This window comes from Salmo salar, chromosome ssa03, assembly GCF_905237065.1.
Source record: "Salmo salar chromosome ssa03, Ssal_v3.1, whole genome shotgun sequence".
Lineage (NCBI taxonomy): Eukaryota > Metazoa > Chordata > Actinopteri > Salmoniformes > Salmonidae > Salmo > Salmo salar.
This window is the reverse complement of record NC_059444.1, coordinates 28,128,377-28,144,933: the sequence shown is the minus strand read 5'-3', so window position 1 is coordinate 28,144,933 and position 16,557 is coordinate 28,128,377. Positions and strand designations below refer to the sequence as shown.

General features: G+C 44.3%; 1 protein-coding gene across 3 annotated transcripts in view; it reads right to left on the bottom strand.

Annotated features, from left to right (window-relative positions):
- Positions 1 to 604: 604 nt before the first annotated feature.
- LOC106599262 (pre-B-cell leukemia transcription factor 1) overlaps positions 605 to 16,557 on the bottom strand; it is a 68,943-nt gene continuing 52,990 nt past the window's right edge. Inside the window, exons 3-9 of one of the 3 annotated variants that reach the window (XM_014190401.2) lie at positions 8,823 to 9,070; positions 7,655 to 7,845; positions 7,254 to 7,389; positions 6,778 to 6,937; positions 5,511 to 5,644; positions 4,108 to 4,197; positions 605 to 2,072 (exon numbers count right to left, since the gene is read on the bottom strand). In XM_014190401.2, the coding sequence (XP_014045876.1) occupies positions 1,980 to 2,072; positions 4,108 to 4,197; positions 5,511 to 5,644; positions 6,778 to 6,937; positions 7,254 to 7,389; positions 7,655 to 7,845; positions 8,823 to 9,070 (1,052 nt within the window). In that variant the 3' untranslated portion in view covers positions 605 to 1,979. The remainder of the gene's footprint in view (positions 2,073 to 4,107; positions 4,198 to 5,510; positions 5,645 to 6,777; positions 6,938 to 7,253; positions 7,390 to 7,654; positions 7,846 to 8,822; positions 9,071 to 16,557) is intronic. The other 2 variants (XM_014190402.2, XM_014190403.2) reach the window with 2 other exon arrangements.

Genomic DNA, 16,557 nt, shown 5'->3' with positions numbered 1-16,557 from the left:
CAGCGGAGCTAGGAGTAACTGAATCATATTAACGTAACGACTTCCCTGTTTAACTAGATTCTGATTCCATGTACTCAAAAACAAACTGTTACTACACAGATCCTTGACAGACAGATTTTCTCCAGAAAGGGTTTCTTCTACAATGGCTTTTCAATTAGGCAGCATTGTTCAGTTGGTTATCAATTAAGTTTTTCCCCAGTTAGGATTGCTGCACCAGAATTGGGACAGTCGGCAAAAGGTAAAGTGAGAAATCTAACATATAAGTATACGAGTGAATGTAGCTAGATGGGTTACGACCTATAGAAAGTACACATAAAAAAAACAATAGATCAACAAATATAAGAGTTTTGGTTAACAGTAACATTTGGCGACAAAAAAAACCAAATGAATTTGAAGTGAGACAGCGAACGAGGAAATGACATTAGACGAGGACATAATGACTTGATGTTTCCGCCAGTTTGCTCATTATGTCTGATCTTATTGACCCCATAGGCTCCAAAACAATCAGACACAGGAAGTGATTCCAAATGACTTTTAGATTGAGACGGTGTTCTTTTGTTTAGTTATTCTCACTGGAAGGAATGATGTGATTCAAACTCGTCTGGGTTGTTGATGACAGGTGTTTATTTCCTTTTTTTTTTTCTTTTACACATGACATAACTGTAACTTCACACGTTTACCTCTGATGAGACACTGATACTCAATGAGGTGGTTGTTAAAAAGGAAGGCTTTCCTCAGGCCCTCAGACAATCAACAGCACATACTCTGTAGCTTTTCCCCAATATCCACACAATCATACTTAGAATGAAGCATGTATTGGGCATGCGTTCTAAGTGGTGCGTAGCCTGGCTGACACGCGACCCACGTGACGACACAGCGACCTGTGACGTCGAGAGCCTGGTGTTAGCAAGACTAAGTGGTACGCTAGTATGGATATCAGAACAGAGCCCTATGAGTGCTTGTGGGCCCACAGCGCTCCTGCGTTCTTATCAAAGGGGTCATGGGGCAGAAGTTTATAAATCAGGAAGACACACATCTACAATGTATATTCAATTGTCTACTCAATTTCCATTAGATCCTTTAGATTCGCCAATGAGCATTCTCGTACCAGCATGTTTTCCTTTTCTAATGCCTTCCACCCAGATTGAAGACCTGCTAGTCAGGGTGAAGGGTCCTCAGAGTTCACTAGGCTGACCTGCTTTCCCTAAAAGTCCTCTACAGAGAAACTAATACAAAAACATTTAGTAAATCAAGTTCTAAGTCTTCTTGGTTATTTCCCTGTGGGAGAGGGTAAAGCGAACACAGTTCATCAAGCACACACTGTAAACAGGGGAGCAACATTAAAAGCCTAAATGGCGTACCATCGAATAGGCGACCCACTGGACACAGATGTTAATTCAACGTCTGTTCCACATTGGTTCAACGTAATTTCCTTGAAATGACGTGGAAACAACGTTGATTCAACCAGTGTGTGCCCAGTGAGGAGGGACCGCAAAACAAAGCATGACGAAGTGCTTCTTTCTTACAATGACAAAGTTCATGTTTTAGAAAACAAATAATGTTCTTTCATATTTGTTTACTTTTTAGTCGCTGAGAGGTAGAATTAAGCATTTGAATTGAAGTATACAGGTTTGGTTGTCTAAATTTATCTTATCACTTAATATCATCAATATGAGTAAACCCATCCCAGGTAGGTAAGCAACCCAGCCCTCTGAATATCCTGTGAAATCTGTACAAACATTTGTATTAAGAATTTTTGTATCGTTTTGATTTTTGTTTTGAAATTCCTATTACTGTATGTATGCATCTCAAATGTCCCGTAGTACTGTAGCTGAAGAAAGGTTGCTATAGTTATGGTTTTCACAGCACCCCTGAAATCTACAGGACACTGTGTAGTATGCCTCTATGTTTAGTACTGTGATTGGCTCTGCCAGTTCATCGTTGGGTTGTGGTGATGGTGTGTGTGGAGGGTAAAATAATCAGTTGGAGGTATCCGAGTGAACACTTCCGGGTCCTTCTATGGGCGAGGTCACTGACGAGGGGGTCGGAGCATCCTGCCACCCACCGTTTGTCTGTGGAGCAAAAAAAACCCAAAAAAACCCATCACATTTCTAGAGATAAAATTGTGAGACAATTTGTTGTATGCCTCAGGACACATTTCCTCATAGATACATAAATAATTTCACATACTGTATATTTTTTTAGCTGCATCTGTAGCTAACACGAAACTCTTGAACTGACAAACACCCTTTTGCACTCTGCGGGATTATGCATCTTCCAAATATATTATAGTACAATTACTCTATCAAGGCACAACAATATAAGACTCCATCTCCCATCTGTCTCAAAATGGCCTCATGTACAGACAATAAAGAGACATGTTATTGAAAACATATAGACAGCTCTTGCACCCAAACTCCAAGAGGGTTGATGGGAGAATCAATTATATCAAATTATCACATCCGCTACTGGGATGAAAATATAATGGGTTTGTAAAATAGGAGGCAATTTCAATTCCCAGAAGATAGGTAGGCTAAAGAGCATTTGGGACATTAATGGCAATTTCCATGCCATCGGTGAAAGCTGTTGGAGATGGGCCTTGGCACCCTCTTATTTTCAAAACCTGTTATTTCACATAGAGCCAGTCTTTCATCACATTTGAACCGAGGGGAGAAAAGAAAACGTTTAAAATCTTCAGCTTTGGTGACACCCTCCGCCTATTTCACAGCCGTAATTACTGTTCAATGATAGAAGAGGAGAGGTCTGCCATGTGAACGCTGCTTCCTGCCTCAGCTCAGTCATTAGAAACCTCAGAATGACTGGAAATTGTTTAGCTGCACAATGAAAAAGATCCATCCAGGATCGAAAGCTTCTACAGAAAAAAATAATAACATGATTTCTACAATTGTTTTAGAATGACATCATCTTTTTAGTGTTTGGATTTGGCATAGGCCTATTTATTAGGCCTATTTATTCACTGCAAGTTGATGTTTCAGATTCGGCTCAGATTTTGAGGTATGGGGCAGAGGGTCCCAATATCTGCACAAACAGATGTGTGTTTAAGACTGATGAGCTGCAAATGTGAATGCCCGTTCTGTTTGGCCAAAGACTGCCTCACAGAAACCACCTTCTATGCATCCATTGACTAACATACCGCAACCGACCGTGATCTTATCATCGGCCATTATAATCAGCCCACATTTAGCTTAGTTCCAGCATAGTTTACTGAGGAAGCTAATGGAAGGGTTAAATGGAGAACGTCTTCCTTCCACCACTACATCATTTTTTGGCATCTTGTCTAGGACATTACAGGGCACGCTGCTGTCGGTGTCATTGTGGTTGTTGGACGAATGATGCGACCAATGCGCTCAGACTGCTGGCCCAGACCCCCTCTCAGCCTGCTGTGACTGTCTTATTGATTCCCCTCTCTACAACACAGCCTGTCACTGTAGATCTTAACACTACACCCACCCCCTCCAGTGTTCCCAGCCCTGCCCTGCCTGGACAAAACCCCCTATCAGAACGTGCTGTTCTTAACATCGGCTTGCCGAGTTATTTTAGGGTGGTAAATAAATTGGACTGGAGCTTGTACTCCAGGGCAATTTTTTATTTATTTTTTTGGCCCCAAATGAGGTCTGTGCTTCTTTTCATTTGGTGCCATGTGAGCTGAGTGTTGGACAGGCAGGGGGACACCTGTGGCCTTGCTCCTGTCGGCTGCAGGTGCCTCGCTAACACTAATATCACCAGACAGACAAGCTCTAAGCGTGTCCGTACGGCTTCTCGCTCTGTCTGACTCCTGCCTTGTTGCCTGGCGCCCGGGGCATGACCGGCACAGGGGCCGTTGCCTGGACAACAGCCCAGCCACCAACAGGCCACCGATAACTAAGTGGCATCCCACACCCGTTGGCTTTGAAATAATTGGGCAAAGGGACAAACTGGAACCCTAATAAAGGTATTGCATTGGAAACAAAAGAAGAATAGCTACAGAAGTAAAGTATAGAAATAGTTTGCTTCTTTTTCTTTCAAAGAGACCAAAGTAAGAATAGAAAGGCAATATTGTGATGAAATGACAGAAGGTTGTTGTTTTTTTGGTGGTGGTGTTCTTACGTTGATGCCCTGTGGACTGTACATCTGGCTGGCGGCGAGACTGTCACTGTATCCTCCTGTCTGGCTGATAACATGGCGAAGAGTATCCACCTGGAACACACACACACACACACACACACACACACACACACACACACACACACACACACACACACACACACACACACACACACACACACACACACACACACAGACAGACAGACAGACAGACAGACAGACAGACAGACAGACAGACAGACAGACAGACAGACAGACAGACAGACAGACAGACAGACAGACAGACAGACAGACAGACAGACAGACAGACAGACAGACAGACAGACAGACAGACAGACAGACAGACAGACAGACAGAGAGAGAGAGAGAGAGAAATGTGCGGGTCAGACAGACAAAAGCTATACATGACAAAGACCTTCATGCATAAGAAAAGGTCAGTCTGATAGCAAAAGGGTAACCTGCACTGGGAAAGGTTACAGCGACGGTTTAGAATGATCAGGTTCAACACAAAAGATATCACAAATGAACAAAGACAAATGACCACAAACACCATCACGAGGGAACTTATATGAATATCTATATATTCAAAGAGGAACAGAACTGCAACAAATCAAGGAGCATTGACTATTTCCAACTGCTTCTACGACTCAAAACTCATCTTCACTCCTCAGCGGCTGGGAAGACATTTGAAGTGCGCAGCCAAATTACCTTTTGACAAGGACATTGTTTTTCAATGAAGTATCAACCCAGGAGACCTCTTATCCACCTTAGGGGGTTAATCCTATGCATATTTATGAACCACCTGAGCATTTGGAGAGTTGATTTAAAAAGAAAGGAGGGACGGATGGAGGGATAGGGCTGGGGGCTAGAGGGGGTTGAATCAAATGAGAATATCACCACGGATGGTAATCCTCCCACCCGTCCTATGGTGAGTGAGACTCTCTCCCAATCCCAACACTCAGAAACTCTGTGTTGGCCATAGTTGTCCAACAGGGCAAGGTCAGAGGACTGTTGTGCACCAGTGGCTACGACAACCGTTGTCAGGAGCGTTGACGAGTCTTGTACTGTTTCCAAAACTGTCTGCAGTCGTCTATTCATTCATGAGCCTGACAATGGCCGCCATATTAGTGCTATGGCTAAAGGCCACATATAACCTCTGTCTCACGGACTAGGTCAAGTGACTCTGCTCTGGGCTTTTGATTATTTCAATGGAAAATGTATAGGCCGGACAGTGCCTGAACCACTGAGCAGGGAAATTCCGTCTTATAATATAAGACCTTATATGGCTGCCTGCTGTGGTTGGTTGACTTTGCCTTCAACGGGCCACAAATCGGCCACTGTATGACTGCTAGCTGGGTTTCTATCTACATGACAACTAGTGTACCAATAATTCATGGATTACGTACTAGTTTCTGCGAGGATCCTACCTGGGACTGAACGTTGGCCCCTACCCCAGCCCCCTGGTATGAGTCCCCATTCAGAGCCTGCACACTCATGAACAAGTCTCCGGAGTTTGACATGTTAAAAGAGCCAGCAGAACCTGGAAGGACAGAGAGTGAAAGAGAGAACGAGAGAGAAGTGGGGAAGGACGGTAGAAAGAGAAGAGAGGAAAGAGGAGTTAACACGATCATGCAACCGGAAAAGTGCAGTCAGGTGGGTTAGTGGGAGAGGGTTGAAAGCCAAATGTGGTATAGTGAACAGGGAACCACATCAGTGACCAATCACCATCTACACTGACTATATGCACCTATGGAAATGTAGAGGCAAGGGATGTTCTAATCATAATATACTGTATTAATAAAACTATACCAACTACTACGTCTGTGGTAATTATGATGATAATCATATTATCAAGAATATTGAGGTTAGGGGTTAAAACCGGGGTGAAACTAATGCAGAATAGATGGATTGTCTTGCAGTTTAAGTTGGCTCATTAAGGAAGTGCTAATCGATCGGCAGGAAGAACTGAAAGAATCCTCTTTGTCCTTTAACGGAGCCAAACTCCCCAGATGTTAAAGGAGAACGCAGCCTAACTTGATTTCAAGGCAGAAAAAAAACACAAGACTAGACCATAACCCAACACAGCTGAACAGTCAACATGATGACAAAGGACTAGGCTGGGACGCCCGTCATCAGCTTAATGATCAGCTTAATGACACACAAGAGGTCAACCGGACAAGTCACAGGATAGTTATTTCTCTAACCAAGACTGAGTCCAAAATGACACCCTATTTCCTATATAAACCAGGGCCCATAGGGTCAAGAGTTCAATATGTCTACTGTGTTCACCCGACAAACCCCAGAGGGAGAGAGGGACCGGGCCACAGGTTATTGGGTTAGTTTAGGAAGGGGGGGGGGTGCAGACAGTATTTTGTTATTCAAAAGGAACAGAGCCGAGACTGGATTCTTGAGTTGGGGCCCAGGGTTGGGTAAAGCCAGGTTCTCTAATCAGTGCTCTACACCTCTCTGCTCAACTGTGTCATATTTCTGAATTGAATTGGCCATACTACTGTAGTGTGGATACCTTTCAATGTAGCCTATATAATGCTTCAGCACTCAATATGATCTAGCATTGTTCAGTTGGGTATATTATGCAGCCAAACTAACATTAACAGTACTGACGTGGTACTATACTGGTCAGATCCATTATAGCTGGCTGGTATTGATACTGACCTGCAGAGTTGGGGGTGGAGGGGGAGTTGGCCTGGCTGCCATGGGCTGATACATTGGTTGCACTGACAGCTGTCTTCGCGGCGTACATGTTGGCTTCCTCTTGGAACTTGCCAATGTTTTTCTTGTATCGGATTCTCTTGTTTCCGAACCAGTTCGATACCTGTAACATAAAGTACATATTATAATTTCTTGTCATGTAAAACATAATTAAACTAAAGTTTATTTTCAACAATTGTTTGAGTAAGGTATTATGTAGAAAACACATCTTTCAAGAAACCAGATTGTCAAGAAACCCGATTCCCATTGAGAGTGACACGAGCTCTGGTCAAAAGCAGTGCATTTTGGATGCAGTCTCTTCTAGCTGGACTTCCTGTGACATAGCAGTGTGAATGCAATTGTCGAACAAATGGCCATGCTAGCTAGATAGCTCATAGGTTTCTGTGGGTCAAGAAAGACTATGTGGCGGCATACTGTACCTGTGACACTGTGATGGAGCACTTCTTGCCCAGCTCTTCCTTGGCCTCCTCACTAGGGTAGGGGTTGGACAGGTGGGAGTAGAAATATTCATTTAGGATCTCTGTTGCCTGCTTGTTGAAGTTCCTTCTCTTTCGTCTGCAGAGAGAGAGAGAGAGAGAGAGAGAGAGAGAGAGAAAACGTATTAAATGTCACAATTACAGGTCATTTCCTTCATTACGATATATTAGAGAGAGATAGCTGGACTACGTTATCTCCATCATCGCACTCTACAAAAAGCTGCTGTCTTTGGTGTAGAGCGACCCAGGAAACACTCTGATCAGCAGACACACGCAGAGAGAGACTCACACAGACACGTCACACACACACACACACACGCACACAAACACAGTCCCACACAGACCTGGCGTCGAGGAAGCGTGAGCGTAGGATCATGACGGCCTCGCAGGTGCTCTGTTTGAGCTGCATCTGGATGGAGCTGAACTTGCGGTGGATGATGCCCACCATGCGCTCGATCTCCTTGGGAGAGATGGGCCGTGTGCGACTCTGCTCCCTCAGCAGGTTCATCACATGGGTGGTAAACTCGTTACACGCCTAAAGACAGACACGCTCATATGAGGCAGATAGCAATCACACGCACTTGGACACAGTAAAGAAGTAAGACACGGCTAGCATTGTTAGTATTATCAGTATCATAAGTAGTAGTAGTAATACTATCGATGTACAGTAATGTGGCAGTAATGTATTGCAGTGCTGTGGCAGAAACAATAGCAGTGGATGAGGTAGACAAGCAGTGAGAATTTCTTTGTATATTGAGGAGACCTTTCTTCAATCGTGAGGAGAAAAGTGACAAGTGAAGACGTCTAAAATGACAGGAGGCTTTCATTCCTGTTCACGTTCAGCAGGTTTGAACTGTCTTCCTGTCTCTCTCTCGCTCCACTTCCCTCTCTGTCTTTTCACTCAGTGTCTCTCTCATTCTCTTTCTCTGTCAGAATCAGTCACTGGGAAGTGTCTGCTGCGTTTGGGGACAGGGGAGTCTGTTGATTGTCAGCACCAGGGTCGTGTCAGTTGAAACGAGACTCAGTTCATCGCAACAGCCGTTCCGCCCGTACACTCAGATGCAGTAGTACACATAGCAGTGACATGAATATTCTCAGGTGCAAGTGTAACACTGTGACAGGAAGTGATGACGGGCCTGCTTTGAGATGATGACAGGCGGTAATATATTTGACATCAATGGGAAGGACGGGATGCTCTCTTGGCATAGGACTTGTGTGTGACTGATAAAATGATTGCCAGCTGGAAAGGGATTTCTGAAAGCGTGGTTGTGTGCACTGACTTGTGTGCAGTCTGAGTGTAGTGAGATTGCAGTGGGGTTGTCTATTGGAAGGGAGAGAGGACAGTTACAAGGGTCCTCAATATGTTATGAGATGGCAGATAACAGAGGAGGGGGCGCTTAGGCAGAAAGGGGTTACCTATAGGAAGTGAGAGGGTTTGTGAGGGTCTTCTTAGAGCAGAGAGGGCTTATGGGAAGGGAAAGAGCGTTTACGAGGGGTGTGGTCTGTCCTCACCTGTTCATACTTCTCCAGCTCGGTGTGGTAAATCCCGCGGATCTGAGTCAGCTTGGCCCGATAGTCAGAGTGTTCTGTTGAGTTGTCCTGGCCCACCCCTCCTCCCACTGCTGCCGCCGCTGCTGCTGCTGCCGCAGACCCGCCCCCTTTCTCTGGTCCGGACACGCCCTCCGCCAGCAGCATGTTGTCCAATCGCATGAGCTGGGCATCTGGAGCCTCCTCCTCCTGGGTGCCACGGATACTGAGCACTGTAGAGACAATAGTTAGTAAGAAACTTCTCTAGTGATGTAAAAACGAACACAACACTGATGCAATGCAAAGTCTGATGATGAGCACTGCAAAGAAAAAAGGCCCAGTTAATATGAATGAACAGTGTCTGGGTGAGAAGTGGAGTGAGTGTACCAGTCAGCAACGGTGAGACTGCAGTCTACTACTGTTTTTTCTTCTTACTACAGTCTTCAACCTGTTCTGTGTGAAATATGACCATATCTTTAATAGCCCATGACTGTGCCATAAAAACCTGGATGTTAGTGAGCCTGGCAGCACCCAAGTTAATAAAACTAACATCTCATCGATATTGAATATCATTTCATGTAAATAATTAACACAGATTTCCATGAGAGTTAATTTTCCTTTGCACTCCAGGAGAGCAGATTACAATATTTACTCAGTGGCTAAAACAATAACATTGTGTCATAAAAAGATTAGAATCTTCCCGGTCAGGCAAACTAATAAAATCATCATTCATAACCTAACGGGTTAAAACGGTGTAATAAATGAAACGTCTAATATCAATATGGATAATCTCAGTGATAAGGGACAAAAACAATGTATCGACACCGGATTAAGAGAAAAAGCAAAGATGCTGCCTTAGTCTTATTTATGCATCACAGTCACATCATGATCATTGTTTTTTAACTTAAAGATGCACCATGCAGAAATCGCTCCGCCATTTCCTGGTGGCTAAAATTCTAAAATAGTTTGCCTAACTTCAGTTTAGTGTAGAGAATCATTGTACCATCTAAACCGCCGCAAAATATATTTTCCATAAACCAAAATATTGTATTTTCAGCTGTTTGAAGCTGGTGTACAAAACCAAAAGTAAAAGATGCTAAAAATAAATTTAAGAACAGGAAGCATAGAAATAGGGCACATAGAACAAATCTACAGTTTCTTAGACTTGCTATCAATTAGAATGACAGATCTATATCTCACATTTCTATGTGAATTTGGTCGAGTTGCCCAAAAAGTTACATATTGCAGCTTTAATAAATAAATACTAAGCTAGATTTTGAGTAACGCTAGAAAACAAGCAGCAAAATTCAAGGACTCCCTATGGCTGAAGAAACGGTGCTAACAAGGTAGTTGTCAGACATATTTAGGCTACTGGCCCACTGCTGTCCATGTTCACACAGTTTGGGGTGTCCAGTCACAGTGATGGGTGTAGTGGCCCTAGTTTGAACCTGCGCCTCACCCCTCACACCCCCACAGGCACTTAGCTCTCTGCTCCCTCCCCCTTCCAGCCAGTACCACAGAGTGCAGAAGGATGTTTCATGGCACATACCCCCCCATGCACACAGATACACATTTATCTACCCACCCCCACGCACACAAAAATGTTCACTTGTGACTGTTTACTTTATGTGACTGTGCTTCACTATGGTACTGGACCAACAGGGCTGTGTTTCACTATGGTACTGGACCAACAGGGCTGTGTTTCACTATGGTACTGGACCAACAGGGCTGTGTTCACTATGGTACTGGACCAACAGGGCTGTGTTTCACTATGGTACTGGACCAACAGGGCTGTGTTACTATGGTACTGGACCAACAGGCTGTGTTACTATGGTACTGGACCAACAGGGCTGTGTTTCACTATGGTACTGGACCAACAGGGCTGTGTTTCACTATGGTACTGGACCAACAGGGCTGTGTTTCACTATGGTACTGGACCAACAGGGCTGTGTTACTATGGTACTGGACCAACAGGGCTGTGTTTCACTATGGTACTGGACCAACAGGGCTGTGTTACTACGGTACTGGACCAACAGGGCTGTGTTTCACTATGGTACTGGACCAACAGGGCTGTGTTTCACTATGGTACTGGACCAACAGGGCTGTGTTTCACTATGGTACTGGACCAACAGGGCTGTGTTACTATGGTACTGGACCAACAGGGCTGTGTTTCACTATGGTACTGGACCAACAGGGCTGTGTTACTACGGTACTGGACCAGGGCTGTGTTTCACTATGGTACTGGACCAGGGCTGTGTTTCACTATGGTACTGGACCAACAGGGCTGTGTTACTACGGTACTGGACCAGGGCTGTGTTTCACTATGGTACTGGACCAACAGGGCTGTGTTTCACTATGGTACTGGACCAACAGGGCTGTGTTTCACTATGGTACTGGACCAACAGGGCTGTGTTTCACTATGGTACTGGACCAACAGGGCTGTGTTTCACTATGGTACTGGACCAACAGGGCTGTGTTTCACTATGGTACTGGACCAACAGGGCTGTGTTTCACTATGGTACTGGACCAACAGGGCTGTGTTACTACGGTACTGGACCAACAGGGCTGTGTTTCACTATGGTACTGGACCAACAGGGCTGTGTTTCACTATGGTACTGGACCAACAGGGCTGTGTTTCACTATGGTACTGGACCAACAGGGCTGTGTTTCACTATGGTACTGGACCAGGGCTGTGTGTTGTGGACCATCCTGCTCTCCCTCTGTCTGCCACTAGAAGGCTCCCTAAGTAAAGGAGCAGAGCTTTCTGTCTCCTCACAGAGGTGGTGAAAACAACCAGGTGTAGCCTGTTCATTTCATCCACCATCTTTACCAACAAAGACAGGCAGCATACACTCCACTATCAGGACAGAGTATACGTCTGCATCAATTCATCTGTATACTTACCAACTATAAGGGCTAAATCATTCCCTGTAAACATGCAGTATTTACAATTGCTAAGAGTGACAATTTGACAGAATCTCGGTAAATGACAGTGGCTTGCAGAGAGAGATGTGCTGGAGTAGACTGTCTTTCTGGCACAGGTTACAGTATGTTGCTATGCTCTGGTCTGTGGCTTTGTCCATGGGATGAGCTGCCTGCCTGCTGACCTCTCCAGTGAGAGAGACGTCAAGATGGATTCCTAGGCCGTCACGGAGAACCGGTCTCTCCCGTGAACCCTCCCCCCTCCTCCTCTTCCTCCCTCACCCCAATCAGCTCCACCATCCGAGCATGCAGACTCAGGAGGCAAATGTCAATGGCTATCAGACGACTGGAAAGGTCAGGGGTTCAGAAAGGAGACAGTGTGTGTGTGTGTGTGTGTGTGTGTGTGTGTGTGTGTGTGTGTGTGTGTGTGTGTGTGTGTGTGTGTGTGTGTGTGTTTGTGTGTGTGTTGCGGGTGTTGACTTCTGTCAATATTTCTCCTGCCTGCATTCCTTCAAAACTTAAAAAGCCCTAAAGCCACACATCATTTCCACCTCAGTCAGTCATCTCCTAACTCATCTCTCATTCCTCAGCTGTAGAACCCTCCCAACAGACCAACTCTCAGACACTGTCTCTCCAGTCAGTCACTATCTCTAACCTCCGTGTCCCCTCTGAATTTAAAAGACTGAGACGAGAGATAGAGAACAACAATATCACCTTGCTTTTCCTCACAGACCAGTAGGACAACTGGACTAGAATACTGTGGGGTTCTTCTGACGACAACATGTAGGCTACTTCCAACTGGAGAGGAAACCTAATGAACCAAACAGATTTTTTTCATTCCCCGTATCTTCCAGTACAAGACTAAAAGCATGAAATGGATTAAATAAATACAATTAATAAAAATAATCATACAATTCACTGTGCTGTGACATAATTAATCTAACCATAGCAATCAGCTTTATTTATTCCTGTTCAGTAAGGACAATGAAATCGATTGAAGGCCTTAATGCCAGTCCAGCATCAGTGAACTCTGCCACCCTAAAAGTGTACATTATCATAATTATCTGTCAATAGGAGGCAGATTCATAACGCTACACCATAAATAAAATGATAAAATGGCGCCTGAGAAGAAGGCTGACGTTTTACGTGTCACCAACCGATTGTGTTTTTGTTAGTTTATTTGCGTTGTTTGTAACTTATTTTCTACATAGTGTTGCTGCTACCATCTCTTATGACCGAAAATAACTTCTGGACATCAGGACTGCGATTACTCACCACGGACTGGCAGAATCCTTTTTTTCCTTTAACGAGTCCGACGCGAATGATATACTGCTTTCTCGGGAACAGGCCCAGATCCCCGTGATTTGAATGAAGAGGAGGCGGAGAAAAAGGGGCCAGAGGGCGGGCTGCCTTCTGAGAATTCGTAGGCGATCGAATTAACCCCCACTTCTTTCCATTCTGCTAGCAAACGTGCAATCTTTGGAGAATAAAAAAGATGACCTACGCGGAAGATTAAACTACCAATGGGACATTCCAACCTGTAATATCATATGCTTCACGGAGTCGTGACGATGACACCATCAAAATACAGCTGGCTGGTTATATGCTATACCGGCAGGAAATAACTGCGGCGTCTGGTAAGACAAGGAGCGGCGGACTATATATTTTTGTAAATAACAGCTGGTGCACGGTATCTAAGGAAATCTCAAGCTATTGCTCGCCTGAGGTAGCATATCTCATGATAAGTTGTAGACCACACTATCTACCTAGAGTTTTTTTCTAAGCTGTTCGTAACCACCACAGACTGAGGCTGGCACTAAGACAGCATTGAATGAGCTGTATTCCGCCATAAGCAAACAAGAAAACGCTCATTAGACGTCGACCGATCATGATTTTTCAACGAGGATATCGATACCGATTATTGGAGGACCAAAAAAAGCCTATACCAATTATTCGCCCGATTTTTATATATATAATTGTAATAATGACAATTACAACAATACTGAATGAACAATGAACACTTTTATTTTAACTTAATATAATACATAAATCAAATCTATTTAGTCTCAAATAAATAATGAAACATGCTCAATTTGGTTTAAATAATGCAAAAACACAGTGTTGGAGAAGAAAGTAAAAGTGCAATATGTGCCATGTAAAAAAGATAACGTTTAAGTTCCTTACTCAGAACATGAGAACTTATGAAAGCTGGTGGTTCAATATTCCCAGTTCTTCAATATTCCCAGTTAAGAAGTTTTAGGTTGTAGTTATTATAGGAATTATGACAGGTCGACTATTTCTCTATATACCATTTCTATTTCATATACCTTTGACTATTGGATGTTCTAATAGGCACTTTAGTATTGCCAGCCTAATCTCAGCAGTTGATAGGCTTGAAGTCATAAACAGAGCTGTGAAGCAAGCATTGCTAAGAGCTGCTGACAAACGCAATAAAGTTTGAATGAATGCTTACGAGCCTGCTGCCGCCTACCACCGCTCAGTCAGACTGCTCTATCAAATCATAGACTTAATTATAATATAATAAACACAGAAATACGAGCCCTTGGTCATTAACATGGTCAAATCCAGAAACTATCATTTTGAAAACAAAACGTTTATTCTTTCAGTGAAATACGGAACCGTTACGTATTTTATCGAACGGGCAGCAACCCTAAGTCTAAATATTGCTGTTAGATTGCACAACCTTCAATGTTATGTCATAATTATGTAAAATTCTGGCAAATTAGTTCGCAACGAGCCAGACGGCCCAAACTGTTGCATATACCCTGACTCTGTGTGCACTGAACGCAAGAGAAGTGACACAATTTCCCTAGTTAATATTGCCTACTAACATTAATTTATTTTAAGTAAATACGCAAGTTTAAAAAATATATACTTCTGTGTATTGATTTTAAGAAAGGCATTGATGTTAATGTTAATTGTGCTTTTTTCGCAAATGCGCTTTTGTTAAATCATCCCCCTGTTTGGCGAAGTCGGCTGTGATTCAATGATAAATTAACATGCACCTTATTAATTATATGCAACGCAGGACAAGCTAGTTAACCTAGTAATATCATCAACCATGTGTAGTTATCTAGTGATTATGTGAAGATGTATTATTTCTTATAAGATAAGTTTAATGCTAGCTAGCAACTTATCTTGGCTCCTTGCTGCACTCGCGTAACAGGTGGTCAGCCTGCCACGCAGTTTCCTCGTGGAATGCAATGTAATCGGCGTAATGCCGATTACTGATTGTTATGAAAACTTGAAATCGTCCCTAATTAAAATCGGCCATGCCGATTAAATCGGTCGACCTCTATAAGAAATCCCGCTATGCCCTGCAATGAACCATCAAACAGGAAAAGCATCAATACAGGACTAAGATCAAATCGTACTACACCAGCTCTGACGCTCGTCGGATGTGGCAGGGCTTGCAAACAATTACAGACTACAAAGGGAAGCACAGCCGAGAGCTGCCCAGTGACACAAGCCTACCAGACGAGCGAAACTACTTATATGCACGCTTCGAGGCAAATAACACTGAAACATGCATGAGAGAACCAGCTTTTCCGCAGCCGACCAGGACGTGTACTGCGAGCATGCGTTGAGTGTCTTCACTGACATTTTCAACCTGTCCCTGTCCGAGTCTGTAATACAAACATGTTTCAAGCAGACCACCATAGTGCCTGTGCCCAAGAACACTAAGGTAACCTGCCTAAATGACTACCGACCCGTAGCACTCACGTCTGTAGCCATGAAGTGCTTTGAAAGGCTGGTCATGGCTCACATCAACACCATTATTCCAGAAACCCTAGCCCCACTCCATTTTACATACCGCCCCAACAGATGATGCTATCTCTATTGCACTCCACACTGCCCTTTCCACCTGGAAAAAAGGAACACTCAAAAGCTCATCAATAAGCTAAGGACCCTGGGACTAAACACCTCCCTCTGAAACTGGATCCTGGACTTCCTGACGGGCCGCCCCGCCAGGTGGTAAGGGTAGGTAACAACACATCCGCCACGCTGATCCTCAACACAGGGGCCCCTCAGGAGTGCGTGTTCAGTCCCCTCCTGTACTCCCTGTTCAATCATGACTGCACAGCCAGGCACGACTCCAACACCATCATTAAGTTTGCTGATGACACAACAGTGGTAGGCCTGATCACCGACAACGACGAGACAGCCTATAGGGAGGAGGTCAGAGACCTGCCGTGTGGTGCCAGGACAACATACTCTCCCTCAACGTGATCGAGAGAAAGGAGATGATTGTGGACTCCAGGAAAAAGAGGACCAAGCACACCCCCATTGTCATCGATGGGGCTGCAGTGGAGCAGGTTGAGAGCTTCAAGTTCCTTGGTGTCCACATCACCAACAAACTAGAATGGTCCAAACACACCAAGACAGTCATAAAAAGGGCACGACAAAACCTATCCCCTTCAGGAGACTGAAAAGATTTGGCATGGGTCCTCAGATCCTCAAAAGGTTCTACAGCTGCACTATCGAGAGCATCCTGACTGGTTGCATCACTGCCTGGTATGGCAACTGCTACAGAGGGTAGTGTGTATGGCCCAGTACATCACTGGGGCCAAGCTTCCTGCCATCCAGGACCTCTATACCAGGCGGTGTCAGAGGAAGGCCCTAAAAATTGCCAAAGACTCCAGCCACCCTAGACATAGACTGTTCTCTCTGCTACCACACGGCAAGCGGTACCGGAGCGCCAAGTCCAGGTCCAAGAGGCTTCTAAACAGCTTCTACCCCCAAGCCATAAGACTCCTGAACATCTAATCAAATGGCT